This window comes from Lacerta agilis, chromosome 1 (genome assembly GCF_009819535.1).
Source record: "Lacerta agilis isolate rLacAgi1 chromosome 1, rLacAgi1.pri, whole genome shotgun sequence".
Classification (NCBI taxonomy): domain Eukaryota; kingdom Metazoa; phylum Chordata; class Lepidosauria; order Squamata; family Lacertidae; genus Lacerta; species Lacerta agilis.
Genome location: NC_046312.1, coordinates 91,381,534 through 91,405,342, shown reverse-complemented (window position 1 = coordinate 91,405,342; position 23,809 = coordinate 91,381,534). Strand labels below are relative to the sequence as shown.

The window sequence follows — 23,809 nt, the reverse complement described above, 5'->3', positions numbered from 1 at the left end:
ACACGTGCCTGACATTTGGAAGCAGTTTTTAATGGTGGGATCGTCTCCACTAGTCAGCCTAGCAAAGTGGCGTTGTTCCACTTGTGCTGGACATGATACGGTTGAAGTTCTGTCGGCTCAAGCTCTACTGGCATGCAGTCAAACTAGATGACCCTTTGAGGTCTCTTCGAACTCTATGACTCTAAGCCATGTTTATCTACCTATAAGTTTATATATATAAAAAATACAGACATGCAACCCATTGAAAGTAATAAGCAGGTAGGAAATGCACATTAACCCCACTCATCTGGTCAAGAACGGTCTTGCAAACACACCTAACTTAGTTCTGGCTTTGGCAAGTCTCCCTGGAAAGAGTTCAATAGTAATACATCAGCCACCACAAATAACACTCTGCATGTGCTTGATGTCTTTTCTGGTTTGGTAACCGAGATCATTGGCTGGGCATTCTCAGCTTATTGAAGGGATCATTGTACGATGGGAGGAAAAGGCAGTCTGTAAGATATGCAAAATGGAAGATATTTAGGGCTTTCTAAGCATCTTGGATTAGCCCCAGAAGACAATAAGAAATCAAGGTAGAAGATGGAGAAATAGATATGGCACCCCAAGGAAACCCAACTTCCTTACTCTTCAAATATCAAGGCAGCCCTTCACAGAATGTGTTACAGCAGTCAAGCCTCTAGATTACAAAAGCGTGAACAACAGATACAAGGGCTGAGAGAGACATCATCTTCTGAGAAAGTAAAGTAATTAAAGAAATATTCCCGCAGCCATCATGGCAGCTGAATGTCCAAGGTCCAAAGCTGCAAACCTGTGAGATCTAGTTTCAGTGCTGATCACAATCCATTGTTGAATCCTGCAGCCAGTTAAGGGTGTAATTTTAGAGACTTGCGCTCTCTCTCTGTGTGTGTGTGTGTGTGTGTTTTAAAGCTTGTATTCTACAGTGTCTCCAGACAACACAATGTTTCCCCAAGGAAATGCAGCACATGAGTCATGTCTTGCCCAAACTATTCAATGCAGCACAATATTCAGCAGTACAAAACAAATCAGAAAAGCCCTTTAATCTGGCAGTCACACCCCACTAGAAAATGGCATCTTAGAATGGTGGAGTAAGAAGGGAATCTTCAACCAGGAAACAATTCTTCATATATCTTCTTTGTTTAAAAAAAAAAAAAATCCTCCAGGGGATAATAAAGATTCTGGGCGCAGACAAAGCCAGACTCCGTGCAGAGCTAATTAAGGGGCAAATTTAGCTTTCAGATCCATAATCTCAATTCTTGAGCTTTCCAGTTCCCTCCAAGTGAGCAATTAGTTCTTTCCTGCACAAGATCCATCACAATTGACTCAGATTTGGGGCAGAAGGTCCCCTTTCCTCCTGGGGGCTGGGCTTCATCAGCTGCAGCACCTGGGTGAATCCACTGACATCATTAGGAAATGTGCAGCTGTGATGCTTCTGCGAATGAATGTGTTTTCTTAAGTGCCACTGCCGCCATTTTCTGTGAATCTCCTGCTGGACCTAAACAAAACATTATGGGGTCAACATACAAATAGGAACACATATTTTGATTTTTAGTACGTTACACTCAAGGGATGCGGGTGGCGCTGTGGTCTAAACCGCTGAGCCTCTTGGGCTTGCCAATCAGAAGGTCAGCGGTTCAAATCCCCGCGGCGGGGTGAGCTCCCGTTGCTCAGCCCCAGCTCCTGCCAACCTAGCAGTTCGAAAGCACGCCCAAAAGTGCAAGTAGATAAATAGGTACCGCTTTTGGCAGGAAGGTAAACAGCGTTTCCGTATGCTGCTCTGGTTTCGGTGTTCCGTTGCGCCTTTCCTTTACCTTTTTACATTACCATCTATGGGAACTCACCTCTCCATTAAGAAAACAGTAAAGCACAGCCACAGCAAAGCCCTGAAAACAAAAGAGGCCCGTGTCAGTCATGAGATATACAACTGGAAATGGCAGGTTGGCACTCCAGAATAAACATAGAAGCAAGAAAAAGCTCATGTAGATCTTTCAGGCACGCGGTGTGCTGCCAGATGTGAAGAAAAGACTGAGTGACTTACAGAGCAATCTAAACTAGGGCCAGAGTCCTGCCACCTCAAACTAGTCTGGGGCAAGAGGTGCAGTGGGTGGGGTGGGGGAATCACACACACATAGGGGGCTCCCAAAGGGCTCGGCCCCCCGAAGCTGGTGCCCCTGGTCAGGGCAGAAGGTGGCGGTGGGATTTCCACCATATCACTTCCACAAGCTCCAGGATTGGAAAGCTGGAGCAGCTTTGGATCCAGTGATCCATGGTCAGCTCTGCTCTATCCCTGCCCCATAACACCCCATTTTGGGGGCCCATGCTGATTAACCACCTGTGGGAACACTGCCATGCTTAGCGTCTCAAGTGCTATGCTTTCTGCTACCACAGCAAGTGTGGCAGCAGAGGTGATGGTCCCTGTCACCTGTGCCATATCTTAAGCCCCTCCAGCGCAAAGATCCATGGGTTAGGATTGGATTGTTACACTAGGAGAAATTATATATTTTGTTGGACCAACTGGATATTTTAGCAGTTGCGGTGTTTTCAAACTCATGCAGGTCCTCGCAACCAGGTCATTCTGAGAAGAAAGTGAGGCATGGGGCAAGATGGAACAGGTCCTTGTTACAAAGAGGGTCCTGCAAGGTGCCATGAGAAATACTGGATCTCTGGGGTGTTGGTCTAATCAGAAACCCAATGCAGAGGAGGGCTACATCACGCCAAACCTGAATGTGTATTTCATTCCTTGTTCCATTTTTTAAAAAGAGATAGACGGTTAACTACCTTTGTCTTTGTGGGAGGACTTTATTCCTAAAGCAGGGATGGCTAAACCCATTTGGGTTAGGGAATCACCTGCCCTCTCCCAATTTATGAGCTGCCCAAGACCCAACAATATGACGGTGAAAGGTGGGGGAGAATCGACAGCACTGGGATGGGCAGAGACCAACAACCTGATAGGGATAAAAAAAAGTTCCCTCCACAGTCATCCAATCAACCACTTGACCAGTGAAAAGAAGGTAATAACCCACCCTCCTCAGTTGATCTGCCCGGATCTGGGAGGAGGGGGCTTTGTGTCAATTTCTGTGTCTGCTTGTGTTTGTTCGCGCTCTGTGTATGTAAAAGTATGCATGAGAGAGTGGTGCAACCATATCCACCACTGGCATGCAACCTACAAAGGATTTGCCAAGTGTTAATGTGGCACCTGGCTCCCGCCCCAAAAAAGCATTAGCCAATAACCACCCCTGTCCTAGTTACCTAAGAATTCCAGTTACCTCTTTGCATCCTGTTTGCTCTAGACACCTGGGGGCCTGGAAAACTTTAAGGAGGTTTGCCAACATGGCCCGTTTTGATTGCAAAAGATGGTGGGGCTTCTTTCATCTGAAGATGATGAAGACCTTCCAAGAAACAGATTACCTGGAAAGATCCGATGGCTTTTTCAAACAGAGCCTGAATCTCCATGGTGCCGTTTGTGGTATCAAAAGGGAAGAAAGCAAATATGATGTAATGGACTCCAAAGAGAGGGATGAGGATGAGTGTGGATTTAGTGAGTCTCCTAGGAGTAAAGAAAGAGATAACAGAGCAAAACAGAAATGAAGAAACAGCCTAAAGAGGGTGAGCTTCATATTGATCTCAGTCTGTAGGCAGAACTATCCCCTCCAGTAGCAATAGCAGAAAATGCAAAGGGAAATTTCAGGGGCAGTGCAGGCCTGCCTTTAAAGATCAGCGGTATCACTAGTGCCAGACTACAGGTCATGGGGTCTGGGTCCCAGAACAGAAGTCCCTGCAGTTTCTGTTTTTTAACCTATTGGCAGCAGGCACCATGGACATCCTCCATGAATCTGTCTAAGCCCCTTTTACAGCTCCCTTAGTGGCTATCATCGTCACATCTTCTATAAGTGAATTCCATAGTTTAAACTCTGTGCCGTGTGAAGAAGTACTTCATTTTCTCTCTCCTGAATTGCCTACCTCTTCAGTTTCACGGGATGGCCCTTAACCGAAGTATTACAAAAGAGAGGAAGGGGGTTTTCTCCATCAGCTTTCTTCAGACTACGCTCAGGGCTTTGCCTCCAGACTTGTGGTCTTGTTGCTACTACTATAGATGAGGATAAGATCAGGATCTTTCCAAAAGAAGTACAGTATAAGCAGTACCTGGAGGCATTTTATTGGGGTGGGTGTCCTTGGGGCAGCTAATCGGACAAGTTTATCTGCATGATACATATCTTTGCAGGCAAACAGGTAAAACATCTGTGCACAGGTATCTCTTGCTGTTGTGTTTATGTGTGAGGCTGAGGGATTTTGTTTGTTTGTTTTAAGCTATCTTACTTGTATTGACTGGAATCCTTGTTCCTTCCATCTGGCCATCTAAGTTTGCTCATTAGAATCCTCACAATATTAACAAACAAAACAAAATTGATCTGCAAAGAGAATGAAAAGCTGGCATTGACATTCACATATTTGAAAGACACACATCAAATTTACTCTCTTCAGTTTGATCTTCATCTCAGAAATCGGCTGTGAAATGGACTTGCAACAATAGAATGAATTTGTTTATTACGGTCACAGGCGAATAACATTTGCTACAAAAATAGAAGAAGCATTGTAATTCAGACTTACAACAATAGAAACTACCACAGGGCCTTGAATGAGCCACCGGGCATATGTAAGATGAGTATCCCAGCATCTGTAAGATAGCAAAATTCATTCATTGTGCTTTTCAGGTCAACAAATGCCAGCGAGCATCATGTTAGCAATATTTGTCTTCCAAGGAAAAATATTGCAAGGCAAAATGCCCAGCAGATAGGAGCTGGCATCCATCCTGGCCTTTCAAATTATACCGGGTGGATGAAACTGTTAAAATACTCCAAGTGTGCAGAAAACAAGCAGGAAAAGCAGAAGAATACATTTGTGTTTTATTGTGAGTCATGATTCAGAGGAGCTCAACAAATCGGCAATGCCCTAGTCGCCATCCTTTTTCAACTTGATGTCCAACTCTTCACCACCCCCATCAGCCCCACCCAGCCAGGCCAATGGTCACAGCATGATGGGAGTTGTAGTCCAAAGCATCCCCAGGATGGGGAAGTGTACTCTGGTCTAGGGGTGGGGAAGAGCTGGATCCATCCAGACCCTGATCACCCTCAATCTGGTAAGGGAGGTCCGAATGGTGTCAGGTGACCCATTTTTGCCTGTGCACTGCAGGCAAAGGCACAATGCTATGCATGCAAGCCCTGAGAATCAGCTGATTGCCTGGGCTTGCATAGCCCTGTGGTGACTGCAGGCAGCCTTTCTGCCCAGCTGCTTCTTTACCTGCCACACAGCTGACCTCACATAGGACATCAGATGTGCAGCAGGAGGATGCTGCTGGGCCAAAACAGCCTTGTGGTTCTGGAGGGGCCCAGGCTAGAAGTAAGAAGACCAGGGCTGATGTGAGGGCTGGCTGAGGTTTAGTAGAGTCTCACAGAGCAGCCTCTACAGCTTCACCTGGCTCTCACTATAACCAGGACTATTTTTCTAGAAAAAGAGGTGCTGTGAACGCCTCCCTCATTCCCTTAGAATGGCAATGGTGCCCACCTGAGAGGTGCTGGAACTGAGTTCTGGCAAGTTCTGGCTGGAAATAAAAGCCTTGACTATAACACAGGTATATATGGCTGCTGGCCTGAAATATTTTTACTTCTGATACCGTATTCCAACCCAAGTCAAACGACAAAGTCCAGAGGCCTCACAGCAATGCAGCTGAGTCAGCTTCTTACCCTTTGACTTGAGGTTCCGAAAACACTTCCTTGTTTTTCAAGATAATATTGTGCTTTCGTTTAACACGGTCTTTGCAGCGAGAAAACAACAGCACTTCACAAACAACCCAACTCCCCCTGCTGGATGGGAAATGATCATAATCAAATTAATGCATATGCAACAATAAGTTGTTTTTTTAAAAAAGAAGTGTTTAAGGCACCACGATAATCTGTGTTGTTTTTGCTGCAACAGGCGAAGAACAGCTGCCCTTCTGGAATTTATTAGCACAATAACTGGAGATACAGCTGCTTCCCCTCTTGCCATTTTAATACAGAGAGTTCCTGACAATGAGAGTCTTTCATAAATGCCCTGCTGCTGCTGTGATGTTCAGATGAAAACTCTGCCAATTTTCTTTTATTGATAATAATAAAAGTATGAATTCTAGGTGACAAATGAAGGCTACAAATGGTTCTTGGGACAGAAGAAAAGACATAAACATGGTTTGGCAACAGATTAACCTGCCTGACTTCCCCAGCATAGAATGATGGGGATTGCTATGTCTGGGCAGTGGGAGATGCCAAAGAGAAAAGAACGGATTCTGTTTTCACAAGGAAGCTGCAGATATTGTTATACTGGCCAGGCACTTGTATAATGGGATACACACTATTTTTAGGTGTGGTTTGATCAGTATTAATTGCAACTGAACTGCTACTGTTATTCTCTTCTTGTCTCAGTGTTTCAGAATATTGCAAGAAAATAGGATTGCAGCCATTTGAAACCAGCTGTCAAAGGTTCTGTGGGCACACAGCTGAGGCAACGCTAATAAATTCAGAGCATGGAAAGATGTAATGGAAACACAGCTTACCCAACATTTTCATGTAATAGTCTGGCCATGACCCATGCAATTGCAAAGAAAGTTGGAGTGCCTGCAGTGAAGAAAAAAAGAGAGTCCCCACCCCCGTCAACCCTTAAGGCTTATCCATACTTCCTCTTCTCCTGCTGCTTTCACCCAGGGCAAAACTGCTCTTTAGTGCTCAGTTGGCACAAATAGCAATACAGGTGTTTTACGGATTGCCTTTTGTTCCAATTTAGAGCTAAAGAGTGGGTTTACCCTGGGAAAAGAACAAAGCAAGGGGGAAACCACTTGGACCTGGGCTTTCTAGGCACGGGACAAGCAGAAGTGTGGAAAAGCCCTTAATCATACAACGCACAAGAGAATCATAGAATTGTAGAGTTGGAAGGATCATCTGGCCTGTAAAGCAGGAATATGCATCCCATCACCAGCTAAATGAATATTTTGACGCATAATAGCAAACTCCTGTGGTTCTGTGCCAATCAGTTTGAGGCAAAATGGGGCCACCCACAAACCAAAGAGAAGTTCCCCTGATATACACAAGCACATGATGTTTCAGTTCAGTTGTCCCCATCTCAAAAGGGAACAACAACAAAAAAGAGCCCGTGGAAAACTGGCAGCTGAGGACTATGCATGCATATTATTGGCTTCTTTGAAATGTTTTTGTTACCTCAGCTGTGTAAGCAAGACATTACGCCCCCCCCCAACCCCGCTCCACCACACACCTCAAAGCTGTGCAAAGGATAGCGAGAGACAGAAGGAAAGCGGCGAGTGGGGAGGCAAGAGGGAGGGGAAGCGCCAAAATGTAGCAAAGAGGATGAAAGAAAGAGGAATAAAGCAGAAAGCAAGAGCAGGGAATAAAGAAGAGGGAGCCAGAGGTTTGAGTACGTACCACACGTTTAAAGGACATGACTTCCCCCAAAGGATTCTGGGAACCGTAGCTTGTTAAGAGTGCTAGGAATTGTAGCTACATCTCCCAGGATTCTTTGCGGGAAGCCATGTGCTTTAAAGTTGTGGTGCCAGAGATGGAGTGAGACAGGAAGTGAGAGACACAGACACGAAATGAGGGTGAGCAAAGAGGAGTGCAGGAAGGCAAGGGAAGCAGAGCAAGGAATGAAATGGAGTCACTGGGGGATAATACTGTGCAGCATTCTGTTGTGGCTCCCCCACTGGTGTCAACTGGTACTTACCCCATCCCAGAACCACAAACCACCAGAAGAACTTTCTTTCGGAGAAGAAAGACATCACCAGCAAGGTATGAAGGTAAAGCCCTTCCACAAGAAGCCAGCTGTAGTTAGCCATGATACAGAAGTTAATGAAGACCATGATAATCTTACATCGGCCCTGAGGAAAGAGGAAGATAAGCTAAACAGCATGTGCTTTGTCTCCCTTCCCTAGGCATTTCACAGTCCTGCTCCCGAGCTTCACCTTGCTGTGTCATGCTTTATTTATCACTGGTGCAAAAGTCATTTTTGTCATTCTCATTGTAGATTTTGAGTGATACACAACTAAATCACACACAGAATAGACCTGTGGGAATCAATGAACTGAAGTTGTTTAAATCCATTTATTTCAATGGGTCTGTTCTGAGAATGATATCATGGGATATAAGTCTCTGTTACCCATGTATTTTATGTATTGGTTTGGATTATTTTATTTCTGCCACTAGCATCCATGTTTAAATGTATGCTGTATTCTTTTTTTAAAAAAATGATGTAAAAGATTCAAAACATCATCTTTTGAAATCAACAAGTCTGCAACAAATTATCATTGTTCAAGTCCTGAACAGTTTTCCCATTTTCAAACTTACTGCCAATCACAGAGGTTCACATTCACTCTATTGTGAAATCTTTATAAGAGCTGATGAATGCACTTCAATTAATTTCCTCTCAAAGGGTCATGATGCCACATGACACGTTCTCCAAATTGTGTTTAAACACATTTTGCTCTTTGGTTTCTTTGGCCTTGTGATTATTTCATTCATTTAGTTTGAACATCCCACCCACCCCTTGTGGTTGTGGTATTCATAAAACCAAAGAAGAACTAAATAGATAAACAATATATTATTTATGTTCAGACCATACATACACAAACAAACAGATGAACAGCACACTCCTTAGCATTTTTTACTCATAGGTAAATCCTCAGTTTTCAATGGGTCTGCACCAGGGAAGTTCACATAAGCTTGCACCTCGAGTCTGCCATTTTCTCTGACAAAATGGCTCACAGGGATGGAAAGGAAATTTAATTCTCAGGCACCTTTCTTCAACCTGCAATGAGCTGGATGGTAGGCCATATTTATAGGTTTCTTCCTTACCATGTGTAACTCACAGTAGACTGTATCGTCAGTGTCTTCAGACAGGACAGGATCTCTGATGAAGTTTGCCAAAGCTCGCAAAATGAACGATGCAAAGAGCTGCATGTGGATGAAATTTCTCGTACAACGAAGCCTTCTGTGGCCCAAAGAGAAAAGCATCAAGAAGGTTTCTAAACAAGCAACTGCTTGGGTTTCTTATCAGACATATGAACAGATCTTATACCATCTAAAGCAGAATCAGACTACTGATCCATCAAACCCATCTGCTCATGGATGTAGCCAGGATTTTTGTTGGGGGGGGGCAGAACTGACATGCTTGGTCAGTTAGTTAAGTATTTCTATGGTTTTACTTGATCTAGGGGGGAGGAGCTACCCCTGCCCCCCTTGGCTATGCCCATGCACCTGCTCTGACAGGAAACTGCTTCTCCAAGATCTCAGTCCTGGAGATCTCAGACTTGCTACTTGAAGTCACTGAGGATTGAAAATAGGGCCTCATGGATACAAGGCAAAGTGCGCTACCACTCAGCAATGGTCATTCAAATCAACAGGAACCCCATCAATAGGCCTACTCTGCAACCATCCAATACCATTGCCTTATCTGATAGCATCATGAAGCAAAACTGACGTACAGTATTCATGGTAAAACTGAGAACTGTTGGACCGAAGATCATCTTTCCCACAATACTAGGGTGAGGAACTTGTGACCCTCTGGATGTTTCCAGACTAGACCTCCCTGACTCTTGGCCATGCTGGCTGCGGCTGATGGGAGCTAGGGTCCTACAGCATCTTGACGACTGTTGGTTCCACCTCTGCTTTAATAGAAAGTCAAAAGAACTAATAAAAGGGCAATAAAAAGGGGGTGCAGTTGTTGCTTCTTTGCCAGGCTTCGTCAGATCCACCTGAAAAACTTATCCAATGAGCAGGATATCCAACTAACATACAGATCATCTTCCCAAATCCACAGCTTAAGTTTTAAAACTTAAGTTTTTTCTTCCACCCACTTGAATATAGGCTTCTGCCTGTTGACGTTTGAAAAGAATATACACTTTCCCACTGTTACTGTGCAAAACATGGAGCCCTTTCAGAATGAATATTTAGCGACAGAGTATTCTGCACGCACACCTTCCTCCTCACATAGATCAATGGAACGGCTTTTGAAATAACGCTTTATTTCACTATTCATTTGGGGTTGTTTTTTCACAGATTAACCAGGAAGTGGAAACAAATATTTAAAAAGGAATGAATAATTCTTCTTCACCTGAAAGAACCCAGAATGCCCAAGGCAATTGTCAGCGCCACCAGAGAAGCGCTGGTTCCGATGGTGTACACAATCTCCAACTTCCTCAGGTAAGACACCTGTCAAGAAACATCCAGGTACACTCAGTCCAGGCAGAGATGTGAATGCGTAGGAAACCCACTTATCTCAAGAAGAGTGACAACACGTCTTTTTCAGAACATGCCGTCCCATCATTTGCTCTAAAAGCACTACCATGAACTAATTTGGCTTTGCCTGCAATCAGAGTGACTAGGCAATAGAATTAGGCCGGATTTAAAATTTAGAGACAAAAAAAAAACCCCACAGAGGGTTGTAAGTGGTTGACGACATTTAAATTGTTTTACCATTGTCTGCAGGTGCACTATTAATGTGCCACAAATCAATGGCCTGTCAGTAGGCTTTGCTTCCATGTCAACTGTGCTTGTGTATAACTAGTCCCAACTGAGCTTCAGTCACGTAAAACAGACTGCTGTCCTGTAACGAATTTTTGAAGGGAGAAAGGCTCTGTTTGTACAGTATTATGATTGAATAATACTATGTTTTGTCACCAGGTGGGGCTATTTGCAACACCTTTTCCTACTCTGCTCTTTAGTGCTGTGCTTCAAACCCGAGTAAGCCACTGGCGGATGATAAACGCATAGGATGAAGGCAGATATCTAAAAGTGTGGTATAGGTGGCTAGAGTGCAGTTTCTCTGCTGCAAAACGAAAACATATGTATTTGCGATATTTCTATATCCCACCTTTCTGTGCCAATCTAAAAACAAGTACAATAAAAGTCCAGCCTAAAAACAAAATAAACTACGAAGCAAAAGTCAATAGCAGCTAAAATCAAACAAGCAGCAGTTTTAAAAGCACAACAGAAGACAGAGCCATGGAACTGGATTCTCCTCCTCTCCTCTGGCTCCAGTTTTTGAATATCGGCAGGGAACTCATCCAGAGTTATCAGGAAATGATGCAGATCCAAAAGAGTCTGGTGAGAGGATATCCTAATGGGTTTTCCACCTGTGACTTAAAGGGTCGATCTAAACAAGCAGAAATACCCAGGAATACAGGGAATGTGTGCTCAAACCACTTCCACTCCACTTCTGATGCTTCCAGATGACCTGCCTTGTTGAGCATTCATCCTGGTTTGTTTGCAGGAAGGTTAGATGACATTGCTTTAAGGAGAGTGTCATCCCACATTGCCCAGTGAATTTCTCCTTCACTTTCCTTATCACAAAAGGTCATGTTTTGGGGGAGCAGGTTTATTATGAAAGACCTTCCAATCAACTATAATTGCCCAACCTGAATTTTCAGGTATTGAATTCCACCCAAAAACAGCAACCGTTTGAAAGTGCCCGTAGGATACTGTACTGATTATTTGAACTTACCCTACGCTGCCACGCAACTATAGGGGCATTAATCTCTTCCACATTTAAACCACAAGCAATGTAGGGTCTTGGATATTTTTCCGACCAGCCATCCTTGGTGCAGTTACGATATATAAACCCTTGGTTTGCAATGACAGAAACAAAATAAGTCATAGAGTTAGTAACTGCAATAATCACTGGTGAAAGCTACTATTATAAATACACATTCGAGGCCACATGGTGGAGTCCGGACATTTTTGCTTCCATTTTAGATTACCCGCAGCTTGCTGCGATGTCAGAACCCGGGCAAATTGTGGTTCATCTTAACTATGGTTTGCCAATTTCAAACTGTAGTTTATGAAGCTGGCTTGTTTCAGCAAAGCATTATCAAGATTATTCATTAGTGGAGCAGAAAATTGTTTACTGTTCTTAAACCGTGGACAAAAATAGCTGTATTCATTATGTTCCAAAGAGATGCATTAACCCTGTTATGTTTAAGAGCAATTAAGTGGCTCTTGTCTGAACACAGACATTCCTGCTTCTGTCTCTGTTTTACTTTTTTGTTCTGCAAGGAACAAAGTTCATTGTTGGCACCATAAAAATAAATGGTTCCCAAGAATGAAAACATCATTTCAGAATTGCAAGTGCGGAGATATATCACACAACTGGTTGCACTTACGCTGTGGTTGTCATGGCATGCTGCGGACCATAAAGCACTAGCATCAGTCACCTATAATATAGTACAGTGGTACCTCGGGTTACGTACCTGATCCATTCCGGGGTGCCATTTGCACCCCGAAAAGTATGTAACCTGAGCATCCATTTTGCGCATGCGCAAAGTGCGATATTGCGCTTCTGCGCATGCGCAAACTGCGCACACATGTCCGCGCACCGAAAACACTTCCAGGTTACCGGAGTATGTAACCCGAAAATACGTAAGCCAAAGCGGACGTAACCCAAGGTACAACTGTAAATGGTATGCAGTTAAATCCTAAGTATATTAATTGGAAGTAAGTCACACTATGTTCAATGAGACTGGCTCCTTTCTAAGTATACTTAGGCTTCAAGTTGTTTAAAATGTAACTGATTGATCAGGGCCAAGGTGAGGCGACCACCTTGGGCAGCAGGATCCACTGAGGCAGCAGAGGTGCCACATAACACCCATTTGTAGCAAATCCGTATTTTAGGGTGGCAGCTCCCACTATTTAGAACTCCCCATCCATTAACATCAGGCAGGCAGCTTCAATGTACCAGTAGGCCTACTCTTTTCGGTGCCTGCTAAAAACATTTCCCCCCCTAGAGAAGCCCACCCAAATATGCAGAATTTTTGCATGGGTTTTAATCTGTTTTTAGTTTATCGCTGATCCTAATCGCCATGTACTTATCCAAACCAACCCTTCACTGTGGCTCCATGAAAACACGATAGAACAAATACATCGGGCAGAAGCTGTCTTTCCTTGTTTATACTATGCTTCATTTTTATTCACATGGACCAGAAGGGGAAATTACCACTTGTATCTGTATGTTTATAGATCCATATCTATATCTATATGAACAAGCAGTTTCCTCAGAAGCACTCTGAGGGCAGCCCATTATTTTTCTCATTTTGCAGATAGGAAGCCAAGGCTAAAAAGTTTCATTGTTGGGATCTGAGCCCTGATCTTGGTCCAGATTCTCTCCATGTGTGGCACAAGAACATGAGCAGATGATTCAGGCTACAGATCCATCTGAATCACCATCCTGCTGGGCACAGTGGCTAACCAGGTGCCTCTGGGAACCCTATAAGCAGGAGATGAAGGCAACAGACCTCTTCCCCATTCTGGCTCCCCAGCAGCTGGTGCTCAGTGCCATACAGCCTATGAATCCAGAGGTTATGTATACAACCACCACAACCAGTTGCCCATGATAGATGGTGGATTAGTCTAGGAATGACATTTTTAAAAAAATCCATATAGGTTGTGCCACTTGTCAAATTCTGCTTATCTTACCCCAAGTTTGACATCACAGAAAGAAAAAGCCAACGTAACATTTACAGAATTTACACTCTGGTCCGAATGGGATCCTAGAGAGGAATTTACTATTCACCTGCTCGCTTGGGGCGAACAGCAATTGCCCCACAGGGGAATAGGCAAGGAGCAAATGCAGAAACCTGCTATGCATACTGATGCCAATCAGCTTATGGGGCGTCCAGCAACAACCATTAAGCCGAGCCCCAGAAGAGCTCTTGGTCTGTGACCTGACTTTCTACCTCTTTCTTTTTTTCCTTCGTGATCCTTGGATGAAGGGTGGTATACAAATTTAATTAATAATAACTCTGTGCAAGGCTAAGATAGCAGCATCAGACGTTTCTCGAAGCAGCTCCTAGATTCTAGGTAAGATTCTACTCATGCACCTTTCCCTAGAAAAACACCTGAAGGCAGCCCTGTTTAGGGAAGTTTTTAAACTGTGATATTTTAAATGTATTTTAATGTTTGGTGGAAGCCGCCCAGAGTGGCTGGGGAGACCCAGCCAGATGGGCGGGGTACAAATAAATTATTATTATTATTATTATTATTACATGACAAACCATATTCTAGCCTGTGTTACACTGAGGACCCAGCCTTTACTCCTTTACAGGGTACAAGGAAAGCCTGGCATCAGACATTGCCTATGGAAGTGTTATGTTTTAAGTTTTACCTGTTTTCCCAGTTACCATTTGGAAGGCTTTGGGGCAAGGAGCGCTAACTGTTTGCCCAATGGAAGAAGACAGCCAGCAGGTTATATTATCCCACATTCCAAGGCATCTGTCTAGGAGTCAAGAACAACAACAACAAAAATGCAATTGCTGAAATTTCACCTGTTACATACCTCACGCCATCCAGACGAGGAAGAGGAATTATCACATACTGACCCACAGGCCTGAGGTTCCTCAATTCAGCTTTAAGTACATTTCTACGCCTCAATTTTCCATTTGTTACACCTATAGCGGATATGATCAGTATCTTATCTTCTGGGAAAGCTTGTGGCTTCTCTAGGGCAGTCACAAATTGTGATGGAAACTCAAAGTTTAAAACTCCCAGATTTGTGCAGGCATTAGCGATCATTTCTCTCTCTCTCTCTCTCTCTCTCTCTCTCACACACACACACACACACACACACACACACACTGTCCAGAGCAGCTTTTCCTCTAGTGCAGTTCCCTGCTTCTGACAGATTAGCTGGAAAAGCACAGAAAAAGAGGGGCATAAGATGAAAGCAGTTTTTCAGATTCTCTGAGCAAATCCCAGAATTTTGGACATCAGTGCTTGAGATGATGTGGAGGGGCCAGATGGCAGCTCTACTCACTGCAAAACTAATCTGAGCAGCGCACTTGGCATCATCTAGGCACTGCAGGGGCTACAAGGAAGAGAAAAACCTACCATGTATCAAGCAGCAGTGTCTGATGTATAGCAACGCTTCGTATCATTCCCTCTGCTGCCGCCACCACCACCACCACTACCCGACGCTACAAGTGTTTTCCAGCTGGTACAAAAATACAAAGGGCTCCTTTTGTTTATTCTGCATCTTCACATGCTCATACTTTGTTTTAGACTACTTGGGCCTGCTTCATGTAGAGCCCAGACACCACAGGAATTGGCAGCCTACAGGCATCCATTAACTAAGCCAATTGGGCATTAATCAGGCAGCATTTGAGAAGGATACTGTGACAAGTGTGCTGGGGAAAGAGAGGAGAAGTGATCTTGTTCAATTGTATGCTATTGTGTCCCATATACATATCTTCTGAAGTAGGCATTTGGCCTTCCTAACAGAGGCCCCCCGTGATGCCAACGGCATATAGTGATAAAGCATAGTGGGGGGGGGGGTTGGAGATAGATGACAGACAGGGCCATTAATGTCAAAGGTTCCCACAGACCCATTGGATGGCTATTGCCAAACTTCGCCTCACTGATAAACAGGAAGGGCAAGGACATTGTGTTGTTTATTTAAGAAATGGCTATATTAATAAAACGTCATTAATCAAGACCAGGAGGAAACAGATCAATACTACCTTTCAACCAGCCATTGTTCCTGAAATCTCTTTCCCAGAAGTCAACCATTCCCTACCCCACCTGAAGCATGCACACCCACATTCACTTACCCAGGTATCTGTGGACACCATAGTAGGGGAAAATATTTTAGTCTAGCTACTAAATACAATACTCTCTGAGCACACTAGATTTCATTCCATGCAGCACTGAAATTTTTGAAACTGGAGCTTCCTTCTTTCAAACATATTACAAGAAGCGCAAAAGCAGGATATGAGTGAAACGTGGCTGAAATTAGTCTAATTTTCTATCAAAAACGATGACGACAAAAAGAAACAGCTGCTTCTTCATTCCAAAATCCTTGATGCGTATCCTGGTATCTCTAGTGACTGGGACTTTTCTCAGCCTGCAATCTCTGTTTTGGAAATGAGTCCCACAAGTGAACCCATGGCTACAACATCAGCCTAATTTTTCCTTGCACCCCCACCCCCACCCACCCACTGCAATTCCTCAGCTATGTGTGGCATCTTGTCTGATGACATGTTCTGGAAAACTCAAAAGGTTGCTATGTTTTGTTTGGCAGAGTTTGGAGTTCTGTACCGATTTAAAACTGAAAACAGGCTTGTTTTTCTAGTAATTTGTAGCAAATTACAACTGTTAAAGAGATAATGAAGAAGAAAAGTATAGTTATCTTAAGAAGCAGATCATTCCCAGCATTTATTTGTCAAAGACCAGCTCATATTTCATTCTTCATGACATAAAGTGACACATAAGGCATCTCCTAATGGGATATGTCACCATCATTTAGTAATCATTCTTTCTGCTGTGCTGCATATATTGGCTTAGTGCAGGAGCTGTGGACATAAGAAGTTTAGTCTGACTAAAGAAAATGTTTCCTGTTGCCACACAAAGCCTTTTTTTCTGGGACTACCATGCTCTGTTTATTCACTTTTTAGAGCAAATATCAAATGACACCATTGCCAAATTGTGAATTGCAGAAAACACTGGATTTTGTTAATGTGTGCAAAAGAGGGGGGGCACAATTGCAGTGCTACCTTGTTGAGTGGACTTTAAAAGCTCTGTGGGGACTTTTAATGGGCTACTGTGCCTTTAATTAAAAGTTTCACCTTCGCAAGTTTAGAACATTTTATTACTTGCTAATCAGCATGAAATGAGTAATGAACTGCCTTAGTTTCCCCATCATTAGTCAGCTACTGTTCCCTGTGTGGGATTATTTTAATTTACTGGTTTCCTTTCTTTCCTTTTTATTTTATTTTATTTTATATATTCCATCTGTGCAATAAAATAAAGGAAATAAAAATAATGTAAAGAAACCATTAGTTAAAGTCGCCTCCCAAACAAAAGACAGGGTTAAGTAATAAAAGGGGGCAGCTAAGGTGCGATTCATAACTAATCCCACAGCTGAACTGAAAAGGAAACCATAAAAATTGTAGTGTTTTGAAGGGGGAAACGTCTAATTAATGTTGCAAGCAAGCTTTGCAGAATGAGACTTACTGACAAAAAGTTCTTGACTTGCAGGAAAAGACATTCTATCAAATGCTGCGTGGAACCGCTCTTCTAATTCTGTATCCAGCTGATTGCGGGGAAAACAATACCTCTGCTCAGTAGTGTTAAAGGGCCATGGTTTTGAAGCAGAGGGCAAGGAACCCTGTGGCTGTTGTGGTAGCCGCACTGCTGACCAGAACCTGAGAGGAGGCAATTGGCTCTATTCCTGCAAATGTATGAAGCAGGATGAGCCACAGAGGTGGTACTTCTCCTTTCCCAGATGCTTATGGGAAGCCTGCAAGCAAGACTCAAGTGCAACAGGACTCTCCGCACTGGATTCCCAGCAACTGATATGCAGAGGCTTCAAAAATGGAGGCAGAACGTAGCCACTGCAGCTGATCGATGCTTACAGCCAGGGCTTTTTTTCAGCAGGAACTCACCGGAACACCGTTCCGGCACTTCTCAGGTGGGTGCCATGGCCGTTATAAGAGAACAAGGGTGGTGTTCATGGTGAGTTCCGGTACCTCTTTTTTTCTAGAAAAATAGCACTGCTTACAGCCTTATTTTCCATGCATGGGTGTTGGCAGGAATATATCGGGGCAGGGAGTAAATGCTTCAGAGGAACAAACAAACCTAACTGAAAGTTCAGAGCAGGCATGTTTATCACAAAACAAATGAGGAAAATAGTGCCCAAACGCTTTTCCTTGTATCTCAAATTCTATAAATGTTAGAAGTGCACTTTTAAAATATAAAAATACCTTGGGAATCCAGGGATAAGGATTGATTTGGGCCCCCCACTGGTTTAACTCTTTTAAAAAGCCAACCAAGATGGCGGCAATCACAACACTTCATGGGTGCTAGTTCCATTGCTTGTGGTGTCTGAAGAAGTGCTTTCTTTTGTCTGTCCTGAATTATTTCAACTCAAGACTCTTCTGCTTCAGTAGAGCTGCAACCTATGTTCTACAGGTTTCCCAAGCTGTAGGTTTTTGCAGGATTTAGCTTTTGGCACATACTATGGCTCCATAACACACAGTCAAATTTGACTTTTAAAAAAAAGCTTACCGGTATATTGTGGAAACGCTTATCAGGGTTTCTTGACTATGAGAAGAAAAGCAGATAATATCACCTCATAGGAAGGACTGATTTGAGAGTAGAACTACCCATGTACGTACACACACACACACACAGTTTTACCCGAACTCCCGAGCGATTCTTTTCCAGCTGTCGCATTCACTTCTTCCTTGGAGAGGACCAAACTGCAGTGCTCTTCTTCTGTTGTCATAATTTTCATGATTTCACATGATGAAATAAAGGCTCTGACCTGCTAGATGAGAAAGCATTTGCTCTTTTATTAGTCAGTAGCCAAACACACACCCTACAAAACATCCACATAAAGGTTTATTGGCACGATACAGTTATAGAAATAGATGGATTCCTAACATGTTAAAATCGGAGAATGCCGTTTGACGTTTTGCCTGCCCTTCTGAGCTCATTTTGAACTCACTAGAGCAGGGGTGGGGAATCTCGGGTCTGGGGATCAAATGCAGCCCCTCCAGGTCTCTGGATCTGTTCCTTGGGGCTCTCCCAATCCACTGATTTCAGTGGAAGCAGCTGAACTACACCAGTTTCATGTTGACAAAAAAGTCTATGTCATCAATGTTAGATTGCAAAGGGCTTAAGTCAGTTTCTTTCACTGAAAAGATATGTTCATGAATTAGAGGGAGTTTATACAAAAGCCACCCCAGATTAGCTTGACACGACCTGCAGCAGGTATAGCCGAAAGCACACTGGGGCTTTTGCCCTATAACAGCAGGATATCCTTGTTTCCCCTTAGTGCATATTTGATTTGCACTGCTTTGAGCAAATTCCATGCCATCTGCACATTTATCTAATGCTTTTAATCTAATGTACATTGTAAACTTGCATTAACACACCAGGTTACGATACTACCAAGGTAACCCAGCCAGCTCTTGAAAATGTGCGGGCAGGATTTGTTGGTCTGCTGCTCCTTCAATTGCCTTTCATTTTTTTACAAAAATCTCATTCAAATGAATGAACCCTTGCCGTTTGCCATTCAAAAAATATTGGAACAGGATAACTATGCACACAAAAAAAGAGAGAGAAGAAGCAAGCGGGGAAATCCCTCACAGCTGCAAGCAGAAAAGGCAACCTAGACAGGAACAGCCCTGCTAAAATTCAGGATATCAAATGTGTGGAATTTCCATCGCCTCCTCCCCCCCCGCTATTTTATTTTGTTCTTTTCTACACACAGCAAATCAAAATGGGGAGAGTCTATTTCAGTCTTAACAAAGCCAGTCCTGCTCAGCTATAGCAACCATCCCAAAACTCGCCAGTTTTAACTGCAGACAGCATACACTGCATCGGTCTTAGAAAGGTCTCCAGTTAGCAGTGACAGACACAGGAAAGCAACAGGTAAACAGATTAAATGCTGCAAACAAGGCTACGGCTCTTCTTGGGGTTTCATTTGAGCCTTGGCCCATAAAGAAGGGCTGGAAGTTGACTAAATACGTACATTGAAATCAATTATTTGTATGTATTTTGGTCAGCTCATTTATTAAGTTTGCATAAACCTGCTTATAGGTTGAACATATGACCTCCTGATTAGGATTGTAGCCTAAATTTATTCTTTATTAAAAAAATATTTACAGCCTGCCTGACTGTAATCTGTACAGTTTTAAACCATAAGATGTTCATATGGCCTGGACTGGTTCCTATGGCAAGTGCCAGAGAGGCTGTCACACTCAGGGGGCAGTCTGAAGGGGTGGGATATATCTGATAGATTACAGAGGCGGCTGGTGGACACACACATACACAGAGTCAGTCCTTGGGTTTATTTTCTTGCATTTTTTAAGGGCTTCTTTCTTTTCTTTGGCTGGTCATTTGGGCAATGGCAGGAGGAGGGGAGATCCTCTCTTACCTGTCAGTCACTCAGCATGGAAATCATAATATTTATCCTAACCTATTTGTGACTCAAGGGGAAGATGGAAACACAGGAGGGAAGGTGCCCCTTTGCTTCAGATTCCAGAGAAGTCTGACAAAGAGCAGGAGGTGCTCTCTAAAAACACACAAATTTGCAATTGCCTAAAACTAGGAAAGGGAGGGTGGGGTTCAACCTTTGCACAATCGCACCTAGAAGGAAGGTGTACTCTTGGGCCCTCACTAGGAAAAGGAAGCAAAACGTGGGGACGGTTGGCCTGCTCAACCACAGTCATGGCTCACGACATTGGGCCTTACGTCAATGAACCATTACTCATCGTGAACCATTAATACTCTTGGCTAGGAAAACTGAATTGACAGCCATACTCTCAACAGCCTTGACAACTAGCCTTGCATTTTAGAAGAGGGAGCTTCCTGGATGACAGCAAGTACAAAAAAGGCTTCCTTTCTGTCTGCAGACATAGAACAGAGCTTAGAACCATCTTTGGTGGAAAAATGCCTCAGGGTAGATAGAGCATGTTAATTCCCTCACAGCCACCTGTGTGTCGCTAGGAAGCCCCGTTACATGCTTTGAGAACTATGCGTCCGAGCTCTGAAATGGAAAATAAACCAGAAATATCTACCGGTATATATATATACCAAGCCATGACTTAAAGTAGTCTGATCGCTCTGTTTTGTTTCCAAACCAGATGAGTTCCAATGAGAGAGGGGGATTTTTTACCTTGCCTTGTTGGATATAAACATGTCAGAAAACGTAAGCATATGCGTATTTTGGTCAGCTAGGATAGCTCAGTCGGTGGAGCATGAGATTCTTTATCTCAGGATCATGGCTTTGAGCCCCATGTTGGGCAAAATATTCCCTTCCAACTATTATTCTATTATTCTAGTGTAATGGGTTGGGATGTTATTCAGCTTGTGTCTGCCGTTCTAAATACAAGGGGGCACTTTAAAAAGTAGCTCAAGCAACATGACTGAAAAAGGTAAGGGCACAGCTCTCCTGCAGGCAGCCAGGACTCCTTTATGGTTGTATAAAAAAGGGTTAGCTAAGATACTCAATGTTGGAAATGTGGCAAGGACAATGCTTTCCTGAAACATATGTTTGTACAGTGTTCTTTAGCAACTAAGTTTTGGGAGAAGGTGCTGGACTGTGTAGCTCTGTGCAGAAAAAGTTAAATCTTTCAGTGGCGAATATTCTATTGAACTATTTACCTACTGTATAGAAATCAACAACGGGACAACAAAAATGGATCCTGTGTACCCTAATGGTGGCTAAGAGATTGATATTGAAGAACTGGAAAAGTAAAGATACGATGCTAATCAATGAGTTGGCAATATGACATCACTCGCAACCTATGAACGGGGTGTGTGTGTGTCACTTTTAGATATATTTTTGTTGTTCTTTTTCTCCCCCTCACTTTTCCTTTTTTCTGTATCACTTTATATTTTATTGAAGTATTTTCAATTAAAACAAATAATTTAAAAAAAAAAAGTTATAGAGGGTAAGTGAGGCATAGCTGATGTTCTGTAGTGGATAAGCCTGCAAGACGTATGTCAAGAAGTCCTGCTTCAAATCTTGTTTCAACGATGAATTCCCCCAGGGAAGCCACTGTCTTTTAGGATGTGCTCACATTACTGCCCAGCTGTGCACAGCAGCTTGGCTTCAATTGTGTCAGATTCGTTTCTGTCTGTGTACACACCAGGGGGCTTTATCATGTCTTTACTCCATGCAAATGTGTTCACAGCTACTTCTGTGATGTGAAACAGCACATCAAAGTTGTATAACAAATTACAGGATGGATATGGATTTCGGACAGCATTCTATGAACACAGATTAAAACCCCAACACTGGAAATGCAGCAAGAGCACTGTAAATGAGAGGGTAAATGTATCCTTAATTTTAGCCCCCCTCCCTGTATCTGCAGCAGTATGTGAAGCATTTTGAACACTGTGTTATTAGACCTCTAGGATGTATGTGGCCGTGGTGTGTGCACACCATAAGTGGAATCATTCATTCAGTGCACCTATTATCCCAAGCAGAATGGCTAATCCATGCTCAGTCATGTGCCAATTTCCCATAATTTTGCAGATTGGGGAGGGGGGAACATAGGCTCTGCATAGGTTGTTTTTTTTTTATCTCAGGAAATCGGTGCCAAGTAGCTACTTCTTTTTACATCACATTTAGAACAAACGTAAGGCGTTATAATCACAAAAGTCAAAGGCAACCTGTGGGAGTCATGGCTTCCTATTGTGGCAACAGGTCTACCTGTGGTTTTAAGCTAAGCAACTTAATTGGTGGAAATTTGTGTGTGAATATGAAAATCTGGTTACACAAGTCAAACAATACCCTTGTTTCCAAACTAATAGTCTGATATACTGTTGCACTTTGAGCAATAATTTTACTCAATCCTTAAATAATATTGGATATCTCATTTTTTAAAATATTTGAAATGGATTGATTAAAAAATGTTTAATTACAAACTCTATATATTTTAAATTTTGTTTTGGTTTTTTTTTAATGTTTTGCTCATCTCCACATGACATTTATTCCTCTAGCCCCAACTGAGCAACATTGCATTATGGAAACAAGCAAGCAAGAAATAAAATTTTGAACAGGTGTATGTCAACCAAGTTAATTATTTCTCATATAATTTAGTGTATCAGTTACAATCAATAATGATTATATAAATCATAAGCAAATATGCTTTTAACCAGCAGCTGTCTCAATATGGTTTATGAAGATAAAGAAAGCAGCTGTCATAAAACTTACGTTTATAGACTGAACAAATCGGGAGACTATCTATTCAGCTGATCCCATCTGCATTTGCACAGCACTTAAGTATTCTAGTCCTCATGGTACACAGAAACTATTTGAGGATAAGACTGTGCTACATGGTCGAAAAAGTTTACTTTTCCACTGAGCACACCTTGCGGGAAAGAAACTTTTTCCAAGGAAAATCTCATGCATTCCCAAACTGAAGCTGCCAGTGGGAATGTGCTCCCCTAAAAGAACTGTAAACTCTAATCTCTCTTCTAAAGCATACCTCTCACCCCTTTGCAAATGTTCTGTAGCATTTTTCTCAGCATTGACAATATGGGACATCCAATTATTCTAAGTTTTTAAGGAGTTTCATGTCCTCTCCTTGGGGAGTGAAACTCAGATTTTCCCCAGCTTTATCCCACAGTGCTATGTTTATTCAATAAGAAAAATTCCTTGGTGTTCAGTAGGGCTTACTCCCACAGAAATCACACACACACACACACACACACACACACAGGATCATAACCTTAGTGCATCAACCAGGCTCTCACAATTCCCCCCCCCTTCCCCTTTTCAGTGGATGCACTTTTGTGTGCTTTTGCAGCAAAACAATAATACAAGGCTCTTTGGTTACTTACAGTTAGTGTCGAAGAGGAAAGGATTATTATTACGATGGTCCACATGTTCAGCTGTTGTCGGTCTCTTTCATCTCCCAGATGCAAGATCAGAAGTCATTTCAATGGGAAACCTCAGCAGGTTCTCTCTGTCTGAGAGCTCACCTCATCTTTCGCCAGTACTGTTGCTTCTGTTCCTGAGTCCCAGGAGGGCTCTTGGTTCCTCTTTGAAGCAGGATGCTTGACACACACCTTGCACTGCAGGCAACTCTGCAGTCCATGCCCCAGATATCTTCGTCACCCGTGCCCCCTTTCATTACTCATTGTTATCTCGGCACTTGAGCGAGGAAAGGTCAATCTTTTACGTTCCCACGGTAAGCGCAGCAAGAAAAGTTCTGGCACAGATGTCACAGGAGCCAAGAGAAATATGTCAA

The 23,809-nt window shown here is 42.9% G+C and overlaps 1 protein-coding gene across 1 annotated transcript; it reads right to left on the bottom strand.

The window, feature by feature from the left end:
* Window positions 1-1,165: 1,165 nt before the first annotated feature.
* Window positions 1,166-23,492, bottom strand: SCTR (secretin receptor). The gene is made up of 13 exons (XM_033163537.1): window positions 23,400-23,492; window positions 18,240-18,369; window positions 14,212-14,322; window positions 11,557-11,675; window positions 10,168-10,265; window positions 8,910-9,045; window positions 7,783-7,936; window positions 6,605-6,665; window positions 4,627-4,693; window positions 4,336-4,427; window positions 3,427-3,565; window positions 1,860-1,901; window positions 1,166-1,513 (listed from the first exon to the last, which is right to left on the bottom strand). The coding sequence occupies exons 1-13, from the start codon at window positions 23,442-23,444 to the stop codon at window positions 1,331-1,333; spliced, it is 1,377 nt and encodes a 458-aa protein (XP_033019428.1). The 5' UTR covers window positions 23,445-23,492; the 3' UTR covers window positions 1,166-1,330.
* Between the last annotated feature and the right edge of the window lie 317 nt (window positions 23,493-23,809).